This window comes from Oryza brachyantha, chromosome 2 (assembly GCF_000231095.2).
Source record: "Oryza brachyantha chromosome 2, ObraRS2, whole genome shotgun sequence".
Lineage (NCBI taxonomy): Eukaryota > Viridiplantae > Streptophyta > Magnoliopsida > Poales > Poaceae > Oryza > Oryza brachyantha.
The window spans coordinates 2,495,035-2,510,827 of record NC_023164.2 but is presented as its reverse complement, the minus strand read 5'-3'; the positions used below and the strand labels follow the sequence as shown (position 1 = coordinate 2,510,827).

The window sequence follows — 15,793 nt, the reverse complement described above, 5'->3', positions numbered from 1 at the left end:
CCGAAGACGACCATCGACAAGGTTTAGCACATGGACAAAATATGGTTTCGTTTAAAAAACTTGAGGACACAAATTACAAAACCTAAAAAATTAGGCAACATCACAGCTAAAACTCAAAGTAGGGGCATGAACGCAATTTCCCATAACCTTTTATAACTAGATTATGTTTGTATAGTATACATTGAGCTTTTGGTTGTAATTAGTGTTCTAATATATTTTGACCTATCGTAGAAATATGTTTACAGATGTTGTAGGGGACAAAGGTCACATGTGCAAATTAGATGGATACAAGCATTCTCATGGATCGGCTGCTGCGTGAGGATGCTTGACGTTTTGCCTCACTTCAAACGTTTCACCTCATAATCTTATCCATACTTTTTGGATAGAGTAGTTATACAACTAACTCATTACAGTTTATGTGATCTATCAGTTTTTAATGTCACATACTCTAATTAATGATATAATTATTTTCTTTTAAAGATGACGAAACACACAACATATTACATGCATTATATGTAAAGTAACCTATACTATGTATTATTAGTGTGGTACACTCAATCTATATAGATGCACAGCTAAAAATATCTATATTCTGGGACATGGTAGCACTATGTATACTTACTAGATGTAAAAGGAATCTAACATCTATAACATCTATGACCATAAGTAAGTGACATAAATAATTAGACTGAACTCAATCCGTAGAATAATCAAAGTACCCGTCATCGAAGAAATAGAAATATCACTCACACACATGTGCTAAAACTCAAACCAAACACTACTTTGTGTGTTACAAAGTTATCTAAATATATTTACGCTGTATCCACCATAAAAAATTATCATTGACTAGCTCGCATTAATTTTTAACATTCCCTATAAACACACACTGTAACCTCATTTATACATTTTTAAAAAACAAAAAACATGAAAAACACTCCAAAATCCAAATAATTTCAAACCAAAAACCACAAAGACACGAAGAAAAGAAATGAAAAGGAAAGGGATCCATCCCATTCCCAAAGGCAGGCCAACCCCAAGTGACCTACTTCCACCCTTCGCGATCCCAAAACCACCCCAAAATCCCCCATCGTCGTCGGTTCAGGGCCTCCCCGACTAGCCCTAGCCGCCGCCGCCGCCGTACCGCCGGCGCGGAGGCGCACTTTGCTTGGTTCTCCCGCCGTCGGTGACGTCGCCTCGATCGGGCTCCCCCGGGATCGCGCTGTGCTGGACTGGGGCTGGGGACGTCGTCGCCCCTTTCTCTCCCCCGCTCGGCTACGTGGTCCGCGCCGCGTCGTCGAGGCTCGCCGTCGCTAGGTTGGTGTTAAGCTCTGGCTGGTCCGCTCGTTGGTTCGGCTGGTTCCGCTGCGTGCGTGGTGGCCTCTGGTTCTAGGGCTCGGAACCGAATTGCCGGATCCGTGTGATTCCTTCGTCGCGTTAGGTTTCCGGTTTCGTGTCGCCGTAGATCTAGCTGATAAGATGTCCTGCTTTCTGAAGCACACCTTCACCCCTAGCTCCTCCATTTTTTAGGACTGAAGATTCTCTCCGTGATCATGGATTACGTCTAATGTTAGCCGAGTTCTGAATCTGTGCCAGCAAGCAAAATGCTCAACAATGTGTGCTGTTACTTATCGCATTGCTTTATTTTTTTCCTTCCAGCAGGGCAGCAGTGATTAGTTCTGAGAAAAAACTACTCGGATCCATACAGTTTAGCTAAAATGGCGAATATGAACATAACCACCATCTTGGAGAAGGTATATTCTGCACTAATCTGCATGCAGACTGTATATATGAAATTTGCTCTTTATCTATGCTTTGATTTTAACGTTGTAGTGTAAAATTTTCTTTCAGATGACAGGGAAGGACAAGGACTACAGATATATGGCAACTTCAGATTTGCTTAGCGAATTGAACAAGGAGGGCTTCAAAGCTGATCAAGACATTGAGCCAAAGCTGACTACCACTGTTCTTCAACAACTGGAAGATGCTTCGGGAGATGTCTCTGGTTTGGCTGTTAAATGGTATGTATTCTTCAATTGTCACTTTAAGTGCTTTTGCCATTTATTGAGAGAGATATCATCACATCAGCAGTCTGTTTTTTTATGTTAACCATCAGACCTTTCCTGCAAGAACCTGACATTATTTATATCTCATTATTCTTACAATTTATTCTAGGTGCAGTTGCTATTGTTAAGGAGTTATACTGCCTCATTATTTTTTCTGGACAATCATTGGATGCTGATTTATCACGGAAGATGTGTTTCTGTAGATCTCTAACTGCTGTTTTCCACTCATCAGTTGTTGCACCTTCATGCCTCAATCATTGCATCTGTTGAAACACTCTCAGTATAGCTATTTGATAACCAGTTGTTCTGTTATGTTTTCCACATTCTGGTAGTCTGCACTTCCTGGTTTGCGATGTTCATTTGTATTATTACTTCTCTTGGTTAGCTTGGCTCCACTTGTCAAGAAGGTTGGTGAGGATAGGGTGGTGGAGATGACCAACATACTCTGTGATAAGTTACTCAATGGAAAGGACCAACATCGAGATACTGCTAGCATTGCTCTGAAGACAATCATTGTGGAAGTTACGACAACATCGCTTGCTGAAAAGATTTTAGTGTCTCTTGCCCCACAGCTAATCAAGGGCGCCACTGCTGTAAGTTTTAGTTGCGGAAAAACATTCCATTCCATATTAATCTTGTGGCATGTGCCACTGCCAGTCAGACCATATAGTTTGTATTTGTCATTACAATTGAAAGTTTCAGCCTGCTAATTAAGTTTTCAGCGCTTCTGATAGTGCATTCTACTTTTGTGAGGTGTAATACCAAAGAATGCATTTGCAAATCAAAGGTAGCTGTGTACTTATTTTTACCTCCCTACCCATCCAGTCTGGTTAGGCGCACAATCATATTTCCTTGCTGTATTCAATTAAAGTCACTATAAACTGTCCAGTATCACAACTTTAGAATTCTTTTAGCAGCATACAGAGCCAAAAAGAAAGTGTGTTTTAACATTTGTTGTTAGTTTAAGAGCCATGGTAGTAAGCGAGTGAGTGCCATAGTACCCTACCTTTGACTACTACAGAAAGCTGGATAGTTTCTCAGACCTGTCAATATTGCTAGATTCTTCTAGCCGCCATAAATTACAAACCACAAATTTAGCTGTTGCAGCTGTTGGTAAAACTGGCAATTATGCTGACTATGCATATAGCTTGTGAGGTTTTATTTGGTAATTTCTAGCTATCTGCATAACTATAATAACACAGTAGATTTCATCTCTGCATCTTACCTTAAACAAATGAAACAGTAGTGCATTGAATTGCTTACCTTTGCCAGCACATCATGTTCAACATCTGTCTATAATAGAGAAATATGTAAACATATATACACATTTTAGGGCTTAGTAGCTTATAATTGGTTTTGGTGATTCCATGGGATGTCTTGGATATGTTTGATGTAACTCTTCTTCTCTTGACATGGGATGTCTTGGATATGTTTGGTCTAACTATTCTTCTGTTGACAGGGGAAAAGTGCGGAAGTTAAATGCGAGTGTCTTGATATATTAGGGGATGTACTTCATAGATTTGGAAACTTGATCACAAAAGATCACGATAACATGCTCACTTCCTTGTTGTCCCAGTTGAGCTCCAACCAAGCAAGTGTTAGGAAAAAGTCAGTTTCTTGCATTGGTAAGTTGACAACTGTTGTGCATTTAAGTGTTTTCCATCTCATTGGTTGTAAGTTGTTTTTATGGTGGCTTGAATTTGTAAAGCTATTTACAATGACTTTTAACATGCGATTTTTCCTTCAGCATCTCTTGCTGCTTGCCTGTCTGACGATCTATTAGCCAAGGCAACGTTTGAGGTTGTCCATTTGCTGAAAAATAGAAGTGCAAAGTCTGAAATAGCCCGGACAAATATCCAGATGATTGGTGCTTTAAGGTATATATTTTGCCTTTCAAACTGTAGATGTATAAGTTTTGAATAGTTTTCTTGTAAGGCACAGAATATACTGCTCATAATAAGCTTAGGTCAAATCAATGGTCACACTTCAAATTTATCTAGTCTGTTGAAATCCAGAGGTTTACTACTTTCGGTGATTTAGTGATTCTTATCTGATGTGCTGCAAGGCAAATTTTAACTCAATACTATTTTGATTTATAGTCGCTCGGTTGGATACCGTTTTGGGCCGCACCTTGCTGAAGCTGTTCCTTTGCTCATAAACTATTGCACAAGTGCATCGGAAAATGATGAAGAGCTCCGTGAATACAGCTTGCAGGTGAAAAACTTTCTTCTTTCCAATGTTAGATGACTAAGGAATGTCCTCTTGTATGACTCATGTTTTTCCCAATAAATTTAGGCCCTCGAAAGTTTTATGCTAAGGTGTCCAAGAGATATATCTCCATATTGTGAGGGTATTTTAAGTCTTGCTTTGGAATATATAAGCTATGATCCTAATTTCACTGATAACATGGAGGAGGATACTGATGATGAAGCTCAGGATGAGGAAGACGATGAGTATGTAACTGATGCTCTCACAATAATAGATGAATGACATCTTTTGACTTGATCAAAATATGTTTTCGGTATTTTGTCCAGTGAGAGCGCAAATGAATACACAGATGATGAGGATGCAAGCTGGAAAGTCCGGAGGGCCTCAGCGAAGTGCTTATCTGCAATTATAGTATCTCGTCCCGAAATGTTGTCTAAGATGTACCTGGAGGTATATCAACACAATCAAGTTAAACCAACATGTGATCTGAAAAATGTTCCGTCTCAATTTCACACATGTTTTGGACAGTATTTCTATAATGGTGTTTGCTTTAATGTGCCCCATCAGCTAATAATGCGAGTGCCACCATTTAACTTGTTTTTTTTTTCAATTTTATACAGGCTTGTCCAAAGTTAATTGAACGGTTCAGAGAAAGAGAGGAAAATGTAAAGGTAATTGACTGGTATCGATAATTTTCCAGTCTTTGAGTTGTCTCTGTTTATCAATCTTATGAAGCTTCTCTATGATCCTAGATGGACATATTTAACACATTTATTGAGTTGTTACGCCAAACTGGTAACATGACAAAAGCACAAGGTGACATTGATGAGTCTAGGTAAGTCAACTTTTCTCTTCTTTGCATCATTATTACTTTTCAGAATTTTGTTGATTCTGCTATATGTTATAGCATCTGATGCAGTTGATTGTTCAATTACTTTACATGCTTGAAGTTAATCCTACCATGTTTAAAGCACTGAACTCATGTTGTCAATCCTTTTGCTTTGCAGCCCTAGATGGTTGCTGAAACAAGAAGTACCTAAAGTTGTCAAATCTATCAATAGGCAGTTGCGTGAAAAATCAATCAAGACAAAGGTTAGGTCTTTGACTGCAAATCATGATTATTGACGTGGTTCTGATCTTAGCTAAAATTTCAGGTTGGAGCATTCTCTGTATTGAAGGAGCTTGTTGTTGTACTTCCAGACTGTCTTGCTGATCATATTGGGTCACTTGTTCCTGGGATTGAGAAGGCTTTGAATGTTAGTGATTCCCATCTGCTAACAAAATCCTGTGTGTAGGATTTCTGCTTGTTTCTAATTTGTTATCTCTTTGATAGGATAAGTCATCTACCTCCAACTTGAAGATTGAAGCCCTTGTATTTACAAGACTTGTTATGGCTTCACATTCCCCAGCTGTGTTTCATCCATACATAAAGGTATTGTAACATATATCTTTAGTAAAGTTATACTTTTTGCATTTGTCATCATTAGTTGTACTGACCATAACAATCAATTTCCAGGCACTTTCTGGCCCAATATTATCTTCTATTGGAGACAGATATTACAAAGTCACTGCTGAGGCTTTAAGAGTCTGTGGGGAGCTAGTTCGTGTACTTCGTCCAAATTTTGAGGTAATCTTGTATTCCATATATCACTGACAAAAAAAAACTAATTATTGTGTTTCTTGAAGCCTTTGTTTGTTTGTGATACAGGCACCCTCTTTAGATTACAGGCCATATATTGGTCCAATCTATAATGCTATCTTGGCCCGCTTGGCTAATCAGGATCAGGATCAGGTTGAGCAAAATTAACACCTCCCTCCTCTCCCATCTCTTTCTTGCTCTGGTCTCTTATGGAAATATTTGTTTCAGGAGGTTAAAGAGTGTGCCATATCTTGCATGAGCCTTGTGGTGTCCACTTTTGGTGATGGTCTCCAAAGGGAATTGCCAGCGTGCCTTCCCATTCTTGTTGATAGGATGGGCAATGAAATAACCAGACTTACAGCAGTTAAGGTAAGCTATCAACTGCACCTTTACATATAGATAGCATTCTTAATCTCCTAATTGACTCATTACTTATGTGCACTATTTCTGAGCACACTTATGTTTTGGTCTCAACTTGAAGATTTTAGTTGGAAAGAATAGTTAAGTAACTAAAGCACCACCTGAAGCATATCAATATTCTGGTCAATGATACTAAAAGAACTACAAATATTTTGATCATTGCTGGTTTCACATCTAGCTTGATTGCCTGAAAGAAAATGCGATGTAGTCAGTCCATTTTGATGCAAACTTAGCTGACCTATGATTTACCAATCTTTTGCTCACATCATGTCCTCAGAATTTTAATGTTATACCCTATTATCATTTGCTTAATGCCTACATTTGAAAATTAGATGTTTTTTATTACTCTGATGTGCCTGACATTTTTTAATTGAATGCATATTTTTGTTTTGTTGATCTGCTCCATGGTAGCATATAATTTTTTTCCTTTACAGGCATTTGCAGTGATTGCCAAATCACCTCTTCGTATTGATCTTTCGTGTGTCCTAGACCATGTTATCTCTGAGCTCACAGCTTTCCTTCGGAAGGTAAAGATGCATTATACCCATGTTTGCATTGATTTTCTAATTATGTGAAAACTTTATAAATAGTATGCATAGAACTTATAGTCTAAATTTTATTTGATGTCTGTTTGTTTCAACAGGCAAACAGAGCTCTTAGGCAGGCAACATTGGGAACACTAAATTCTCTTGTTGTTGCATATGGTGGTCAAATTGGATCCTCCTCTTATGAAACTATTATTGCTGAACTTTCTACCCTCATAAGGTCCGTTGTTATTCATCAACCCTGTATTTTCTGGTTATCATGACAACTGCTATTGACCTGATTTACTGTGGCAGTGACATGGATTTGCATATGACTGCTCTTGCATTGGAGCTTTGCTGCACAATCATGGTCGATAGAAAATCCATCCAAAATGTTGGTCTGGCAGTGAGATACAAGGTTTTGCCTCAGGCCCTTGTTTTGATCAGGAGTGCCCTCTTGCAAGGGCAGGCACTACAGGTACTTAACTCATTTATATATCATATTTATTCTTAAGATGCATGTTGAAACCAACATAGGGTGTTGCTGCCACAGGCACTGCAGAGATTTTTCGCTTCACTGGTCCAGTCTGCAAATACAAGCTTTGATGCGTTGTTGGATTCTCTTATTTCTACTGCTAAACCATCACAGTCAGGTGGACTTGCCAAGCAAGCGCTGTCCTCCATCGCACAGTGTGTTGCTGTGTTATGCTTAGCAGCAGGGGATCAGAAATGTGCCTCAACTATTGAAATGCTTAAAGGCATTTTAAAAGATGACAGTGCTACTAATTCTGTAAGGCTTGCTTATTCTTGATACTCTTTGGTGTAACACATGCCATATCTTGGTGGTCCTTTTTAGTTAGGTTTATAAATTTTCTTATATCAGCATCTTCTTTTGTATTCCCTCAGTTTCATATTATAAGTCACTTTAGGTTTGTCCTAAGTCAAACGTTGTAAGTTTGACCAAATTTATAGAAAAACAAAGCAACATCACCAACACAAAAATAAATATAGTATAAAAATGTATACAATGGTGGATTTAACGGAATTAGTTTGTGCTGTGGATTTTAGTACATTTTTCTGTAAGATTGGTCAAACTTGAAGATATTTGATGTAGGACAAACCCAAGTGACTTGTAATATGAGATGGACGGAGTAAATATTATAACTCTATAGCATTGTGAATTAGTAGACTACATTCTCTCTAAACTTGTTTCCTATACCTTGACAGTTTTGAAAAAATATGGCTGTATGCTAAATTGGAGTGATCATGTTTTAGTTTTTCAATTTGATATGATTACCTTAAATTATTGTATGGTAATTGGTCTTAAGGTCCTCGGTGTTATGTGGCTTGTTTGATGCATTAATTCAGGTTCAACTCCAATATGACCTATATCATCCTCTGTATAGTCTGTTGACTGCCTATGTTTGTTTGCCAGGCTAAACAGCACATGGCCTTGTTATGTTTGGGAGAAATCGGAAGAAGGAAGGATCTCAGCAATCATGCTCAAATTGAGAATATTGTCATTGAGTCATTTCAGTCACCTTTTGAGGAGATCAAGTCTGCAGCATCATATGCTCTTGGAAACATTGCTGTTGGAAATTTATCCAAGTATTTGCCTTTTATCTTGAATCAGATTGACAATCAACAGAAGAAACAGTATCTATTGCTTCATTCGCTGAAAGAGGTCTGTCCACAGTAGAATTCCGTTTTAAAGTGCATTTTCCATATCTTTGTTGATTAATTGTTTCTCATGCTTAAAATCACTCAGGTAATTGCACGTCAATCTGTTGACCATACTGGCCAGAGTGAGCTTCAGGATTCAAACATTGAGAAAATTTTGGCATTGCTCTTTAATCACTGTGAAAGTGAGGAGGAAGGAGTCCGGAACGTAGTTGCTGAGTGCTTAGGCAAAATTGCTCTGATTGAACCTAGGAAATTAATCCCTGCTCTAAAGGTGCAACATGTGGATTATTTGCTAGACTATTTTCTTCATTTTACGTTTCTGTGTCTGTTTTTATGATTAGAGGGCTGTTGGTTCATTTCTTATCTTTCCGTAGGAACGGACATCTAGTCCAGCAGCAAACACAAGAGCTACAGTTGCCATTGCTATAAAATATTCAATTGTTGAACGGCCTGGAAAAATAGATGAAATCATGTACTCTGAGATTTCTACCTTCCTGATGTTGATTAAAGATAATGACAGGGTATTAAACTCAACTACAGCTTATCATTTTTACTTAATGTTGTCTAGGAGTGTTGTTCACTGTTTTCGTTTGCACTTTGCAGCATGTGAGGCGTGCAGCTGTCCTGGCTTTGAGCACAGCTGCCCACAACAAGCCAAATTTGATTAAGGGTCTTCTTCCTGAATTATTGCCTCTTTTGTATGACCAAACTGTTGTTAAGGTATTGTTTCTTATCGATCTCTTTGTTTTGTTGTGAGCTGGAGTTATATGTAAGTAGAAGTTCCATCAATTATCCATCTTAGATGTAATGGTTTTCTTGTATGCAGCAAGAATTGATCAGAACAGTTGACCTTGGGCCTTTCAAGCATGTTGTGGATGACGGTCTTGAACTCAGGAAAGCTGCCTTTGAATGTGTGGATACATTGCTGGATAGCTGTCTTGATCAAGTGAACCCTTCATCCTTTATCGTTCCTTTCCTCTTATCTGGTTTAGGTGGTAAGTACAATTGCACTAAATAATTTATCACTTGACTGCACATTACATTCAGTTTAATCCACTGTAGTACTATAGAGTACTATGTGGCACACACAAATAAATCATTGTTTTAGTTTACTAGTTACCAGTGTTTTTTGGCCAATATTTGTGTATTGCTGCCTACGCTCGGTATGCACTCAATGATGTAACTGCTTGTTTGTTGTCTTATTGAATAATTTTGTAGATCATTATGATGTAAAAATGCCTTGCCATCTGATTCTCTCAAAGCTAGCAGACAAGTGCCCTTCTGCTGTTCTGGCAGGTTTGTTTTAATCTAGTGGGATGCTTCATATGTTACAAATTACGAATATCTTTCATATACTGCAAATGTCGGTGCTAATATCCTTACTATATACTGTTTCAGTTTTGGACTCATTAGTCGAGCCTATTGAGAAAACTATAAATCACAAACCCAAGGGTGATGCAGTGAAGCAAGAGGTTGATCGCAATGAAGACATGATTCGAAGTGCTCTTCGAGCAATTGCTGCTCTAAGCCGCATAAGGTCAGGCATTGTATTTATGGTTTATCCAGAATCAACTGTGCTGCCAACTTTACTGTTACTAGTTAATTACCACATCTTTATTCTTGGCCCTTGACTAGTTAACTTATTTTTGCTTTGCATTACGTTCATTCTATTCAGGTCATAGGTTTCAAAGTGGATTTCAGTCTAACTTAATTATGTTGAGCCTTTCTAATCTTTTGGATTATTACTGTCTGCAGTGGTAACGATTACAGCATGAGGTTCAAGAATCTGATGAACAAGATAATGGCCTCTCCTCCACTTGCTGACAAGTACAACTCGGTGCGCAGCGAGTAAGAGCTGAGCTTTTGTATATGGTAGAAAATAGTTGAAACCGACCTCTGGTACATGTGCCTCTGCCTATTTCTGAGGTGATGATTCAACCACTGCATTGCCCAATATTTTCTGGTGGAGCTAGTACGAAGCTCTCCTACAGTTGAGAGAGGAAGAGAATGTGCGAACACAAGGTTCTGAGATCAAATGGGTAGTTGTTGCTAGACTTAATCTTTTGTCTTGTACAAAGTATGGTGGCAATTCACTAGATTCAGTAAAGGAGGGTAACATTGAGCCGCCTTGTGCGGTAGTTTTTAGTTAGCATGTTATCTCTTGATTACGTGATCTCGATCGGCGGTCTATATGGCTTGCCAACCATATGGATGCGGTTAATGTTACTTCCATGGGAATCAGTTTAATTCCCATGAAATTCCTCAAAAAATCCTACGTTCTGAAGAAGCCCTCGAGTCTCTTTTCCAAACATCGGCAGTTTCCTCTTTCCTCTTCGAAGCTTGGGAATGATTACCAACGAACTGACCGGAACATGAAATTAAAAGTTCGTCAAATCAAATTTAAGAAATGGTACCCGATAGTTATTTATCTTTTTTTAAAATTGAAGTTGACCCTGTACGGTGACGCCATGCCACCTGCTTCCCATGACGACCCCAACTCTTCAAAAGAAAAAACATGTCACCTGAACGACTTGTCGTCGTCGTCGTCGTCGTCCTCGACCGCGACCGCCTGAATTCAGCTAAAGAGCAACCGTTTGTTCACGCTTCTCTTAATCGCCCCAGCCGTCGGCGGCGAACTTTGCCGGCTGTTGCTGCAAAAGAAGCCAGGGCAGGAGCCCTCTTGCAATTGCATGTGCCAGCCACGCCATGTGGCACCTGAAACCCTGACGATGATGCCACTCAAAAACGAGAAAATTTTACACCAGCTGAGACCGGCCACAGACCCCTCTGAACCCACCATGTGTCTCCCTGCCTTGGGCACTTTTGCCTTCAATTCATTTCATTGTGCCCCTTCAACTGCACTACTGTGGGGCCTATTCGGATCGGAGAAATTTCGCCGGGAACTTCGGAGGAACCCAACTGTTCTTTCTATAATAATAGTTTCGTTAAAAAAATTCCTGGGTTCCGAAGAAGCCCTTCAGATACCAATTCGGTAAGCTGCATTTTTTTATTTCATGTCGTCTCAACACTCAACTGCTCCCCAACTTTGCATCTGCACTTCTGCATCGGCACTGTTTTTGCCATGGCTCCAATTGCTGCACTGCACTTGCTTGCAGAAAGCTGGAACTGTTGGGGGAGAGAAAGAAACTTCCTGGTGCTCACCATGTGCTGCAAATGGAGACTTTTTCCACATCATTAGCAAACCTGAAAAGAGGGTGTGTGTGTGCATCTCTGCCTGCTTCTGTATCTTTGCTTCTGTATCATGCATGTGTGGGTGATGATGGAGTGCATATCAGAGAGCACTTATGAGCATGGAAAATTGGTGGTATTCATTGTTTGCCTCCACTTGTGTTCTTCCCTCACATGTCCAAACTTGGAAACTTAGTAGTGTGCTGCATTTGCAATTGCAATTGCAACCAACCCTGTTTTATTTTATCAGGTATGGATTGCTTGCTTAGCATATATTTTATCAGGAGATTCAGAAACAGTTCCTCTCTCTTATCTTTTTGGGAGAGAAGATTCAGAAACAGTTTTACACTGGTTCTGTCACAATGATTAGGAAGGAGGACACCATGATACTAAATAATAATGCAAGATTAGTTGCCTTAGGTATAAGTAGGTTGGATCTCTTCTGAATCTTCTTCCCTATGAGCTAAGTCACAGTTAAGATAGTTGCCTTGGCTATTGACTTATTGTCAACTGTACTAGTCAAGCTCTCTGCACATGGAGCTGCTGCTTGCTCTATAACACATCAACTAGTCAGTTTTTTCCCCTCAGCTTCCTTTTTCTTTCGACACGGTTTTATATGGTTGTGCAGAACATTTGAATTCAGAAATTTCATGGAAGCCTCCACAGAGAAACTGTAAAAATCGGATCTTTGATTTGGTTAGACTGTCAGCTTGGATAGCTGCGTTACAGAAGGGTAGCAGCATATTCTTTCCTCGTGAGATTTTTAGATTTTCTGAATTATCTGATTTTGTGATAGCTATTTAAGGGTATAAAAGACTAAATTAACTACCACAAAGTCGAAAAATTGATCTAGAAAGGTCCTGCTAGAAACCTTTCTATACATTATTTTCATGGAATACATCATTTAGTAGTTTAAGAAGAGCGTCGGCGATAATCCAAAATCGATAATGGAAAAAACAACATGCCTTATGACCAAGACCAAGTAATCACTTGTAGCTTTATTTTCTCCGAGGAAAACACATGAGCATCTCTTGACTGAAGATTCAAGCAATATATTTCGTACGGATTTTTGTCCCCAGAAAATGTTCTCTTCACAACCAGACTTATAGAGACTGCAACATGTCATGCATCAAGCAGTTTCCCAGCGGTCAACTTATCGCCTTCGGTGAAGGCGATTTGATACCAATGTTTCCTGGCTTAAAGAGGGAACAGGAGAAATGAAGAGCCAAGTCATCAACCGTGGCTGTCTCATCTCCTTTTTCAGCTCTGCCAAACCCAAGCCGTCCTTCTCATGACAGCCTGACGATCAGCTAAGGGTCGTACCAAGAGAAGACCTGCACTTGTTCAGGATACTTCCTTCTTGCCCTGCTCCTGTCAATAGCTAGCCATGTCCTTCTCGCCGTTCCAAAATATAAGTGTTTTTGTTTCAAAATACAAGTGTTTTTAGATTCTTTAGTAGAGATTAAGGTTAAAGAAAAATAGATTTTGATGCTGCTCAATAAATATGGAATGAGAAATATGAGAGAAAATATGAGGGTAGGATAGAAATAAATCTGAATGCGAAATGATTGATAAGACATGTAGTAACAAGCATTTATATTGTGGAACCATATTTGTATTTTGGAGCATAGGGGGGACTGTATATCTTGACATGCAAACATACAAACATTAGCATCCATCCAATGAAGATATGGGTCCTTTTCATTAAGATGGAAATGAAATAACGAAAACTCTGCTTTATTAAGCTGAACGAGCTTACTATCCACAGTTCCACATGCACAGTTTGTCACATGCAGTCATACGCAGAAGGCAATCCAGATGTTGTCAGCTTCGAGTTTTGAACTCAATTTTCAATAAAGACATATTTTCAGATTAGGGAAAAGAACCAGCTGTGGAGATTTTGTAGGGGGAAGGAGAAAAATGTTCATGTTGATTGTAATGAAAATGCAGTGGTACGGTTGCAAAAAAGGGAGCTTGTGTGGTGAAGCTGCAAGCACACACTGTCCTGCTTTCTTTAGCAGATTCTGCTTCAATCAGTAGGTTTGCCATCTTAGGCTGGACCACCAAATATCTCTGGGCTTGGCATCACAGCTTGCTTGCACCAAGTGTTAGCTTTGTGCCCCAAAGTTCAATGCAAGAAAACATCAGTTCTTAGGTAGGTAGGAGGGGAAAATTACAATATCTGGATTGCTGAAATTCAGTTGAAATTGAGACAATTCGCGGCATTTTAGCGCAGAATCCCACTTAGAATTTCATGTGAATTTTCTTGATCTTCCCTTAATTGGGAGAAAGATTGTTGTAGTTTTTTTTTCTTAATTAGATCAATATATGAGTCACACAGAAAGATAACTGAGGAGATGAACAAAAGAAACACAGCAACAGCAATGTACTCTACTAAAAATTACTACCACTAACTCCATAATAATATATAAATGGCATCAAACTAGCCTCAAGGTCAAGGATTACATGTATGGTTAATGCTGAACACCACAAAATCCTCACCCACTCTCTCTCACAAACTACTGCAAGTCCTAGAACTAAAAGGGAGTGATTAGAAAAAATGAACACCCATAGTTCTACCCATCAGCAGCTAGAAGATATCATACTAAGTACTAGTAGTAAAAAAGAAAAGAGAAATTCACAAATCTGTAGGTGAAATGCTACCCCAAATCCCAATCCTGCCACCCATAATCTGCATCAGATGATCAGATCAAAAGCTCTGCATCTCTCCCAGTCCAGTCCCTCTATGTACACTCTAATTCTACCCAGGGGTAAAATGGTGAAATGGCCACGGCCTCCAGTGGCAAAGGCGTAAAATGCGCCCGGCCAAGAAGGGCGGAGGCGGCGAGGCCGGAGAGCCGGCGAGCGGCGGCGGCCTAGAAGTCGGAGGAGGGGTGGTCGTCGGCGGAGGAGAGGCTGAGGAGGAGGTGGCGGAAGTCGGCGACGGGGCAGGGGATGCGGAGCGCGCCGGGGTGGCCGTACCCGTACTCCTGGGCGGCGCGGCGGAGCAGCGCCGCGAACGCCGGGCTCCCCAGCAGCTCGGCCCGCACGGCGAACCGCTCCACGGGGCCGCCCTCCTCGCCGACGCAGACCGGCACGTGCCCCTGCGGCACCTTGCCCGGCGCCGCCGCCGCCGCCGCCTTCGGCCGGAGCTGCTGGTACGCCGCCGAGGCGTGGGCGTGGGCGAGGGAGGAGTCGTCGGCCACGCGGGAGAGCCGCTTGAGGATGCGCTTGGCCTTCATGGCTGGGCTGGCCGCCGGCGAGGCGGCGGAGGCGAAAGGTGGGTTCTTGGGGAGCACAAGAGGCAAAGGCGAGAGCTTTTGCGGTTTGCAGACGGTGCAGCGCTTGGGACGGGTGCTGGCCTTTTATAAATGCGAGATGTGGGGGGTTTAGTGCTTGCTCCACTTTACATCCATTCATTCATTTTTTACTCACCTCCTCGGTTAGTTTTGCAAATTGCAATTCTAGTAGCACATTGTATAGGCGCATGTTCTCTCCCCGTTTCATATTATAAAACTAGCTGAGTCTATATTTACCTATATATTAATGTATATGTTATATATATATATATACTTATATTCATTAGCATACATAAATTTAAGCAAGATCAGAATGTTTTACAATATAAAACAGAGGAAATAATCAATTCTTCAATATAATAAAATATGTATTAATAACAAGAAAGCTCATATACAATACATATTAAAGTGATAGTGTATAAAGAGAACGACATATTGTAAGCGTATGAGATTTTCTCAATACATGATAATCTTTAGTTGTGTATCAAGAGACATACATAAATAATACCATATTCAACATCGAAACTAATGTAACAAAAAATAATGCAATATAGATGGCATTAACGGTAAAAACGACAATAACATTGACAGTATGCCTATTGTAATAGATCATGTGTGTAACTATTTGGAATGTAGTCGTACCTCTTGTGAAGCTATATTTAAGTTCTTTTGTCATGAAGAGATAACTCTTCACCAAGGATAAATTCATCGGAAGACATTTTGTTTATTAACACTGTACACATGCCATAAAAATATGACAAAGAAAGC

General features: G+C 40.0%; 2 protein-coding genes across 2 annotated transcripts; one reads left to right on the top strand and one right to left on the bottom strand.

Moving 5' to 3' along the window:
* The first annotated feature begins 1,019 nt into the window (after positions 1–1,019).
* Positions 1,020–10,824, top strand: LOC102699654 (cullin-associated NEDD8-dissociated protein 1). Its single transcript, XM_006646863.3, has 29 exons — positions 1,020–1,314; positions 1,657–1,751; positions 1,849–2,018; positions 2,449–2,656; positions 3,523–3,688; positions 3,811–3,940; positions 4,163–4,277; positions 4,359–4,516; positions 4,598–4,721; positions 4,892–4,942; positions 5,024–5,106; positions 5,279–5,363; positions 5,426–5,527; positions 5,605–5,703; positions 5,788–5,898; positions 5,980–6,063; positions 6,139–6,279; positions 6,765–6,857; positions 6,974–7,095; positions 7,170–7,332; positions 7,408–7,644; positions 8,290–8,538; positions 8,623–8,808; positions 8,912–9,058; positions 9,141–9,257; positions 9,364–9,532; positions 9,756–9,833; positions 9,936–10,074; positions 10,293–10,824. The coding sequence occupies exons 2-29, from the start codon at positions 1,716–1,718 to the stop codon at positions 10,387–10,389; spliced, it is 3,660 nt and encodes a 1,219-aa protein (XP_006646926.1). The 5' UTR covers positions 1,020–1,314; positions 1,657–1,715; the 3' UTR covers positions 10,390–10,824.
* Positions 10,825–14,127: 3,303 nt separating this feature from the next.
* On the bottom strand, positions 14,128–15,051 carry LOC121053607 (auxin-responsive protein SAUR71-like). Its single transcript, XM_040521223.1, has one exon. The coding sequence runs from the start codon at positions 14,966–14,968 to the stop codon at positions 14,603–14,605; it is 366 nt and encodes a 121-aa protein (XP_040377157.1). The 5' UTR covers positions 14,969–15,051; the 3' UTR covers positions 14,128–14,602.
* Positions 15,052–15,793: the final 742 nt, after the last annotated feature.

What these genes read in the sequence shown, in the direction of transcription:
- LOC121053607 (XM_040521223.1), bottom strand. Translation starts at nt 14,968, where the DNA reads ATGAAGGCCAAGCGCATCCTCAAGCGGCTCTCCCGCGTGGCCGACGAC.
- LOC102699654 (XM_006646863.3), top strand. Translation starts at nt 1,716, where the DNA reads ATGGCGAATATGAACATAACCACCATCTTGGAGAAG. An exon ending in TGTCTAAGATGTACCTGGAG is followed by an intron (nt 4,722 to 4,891) that starts GTATATCAACAC and finishes AATTTTATACAG; the next exon opens with GCTTGTCCAAAGTTAATTGA. An exon ending in AAAGAGAGGAAAATGTAAAG is followed by an intron (nt 4,943 to 5,023) that starts GTAATTGACTGG and finishes CTATGATCCTAG; the next exon opens with ATGGACATATTTAACACATT.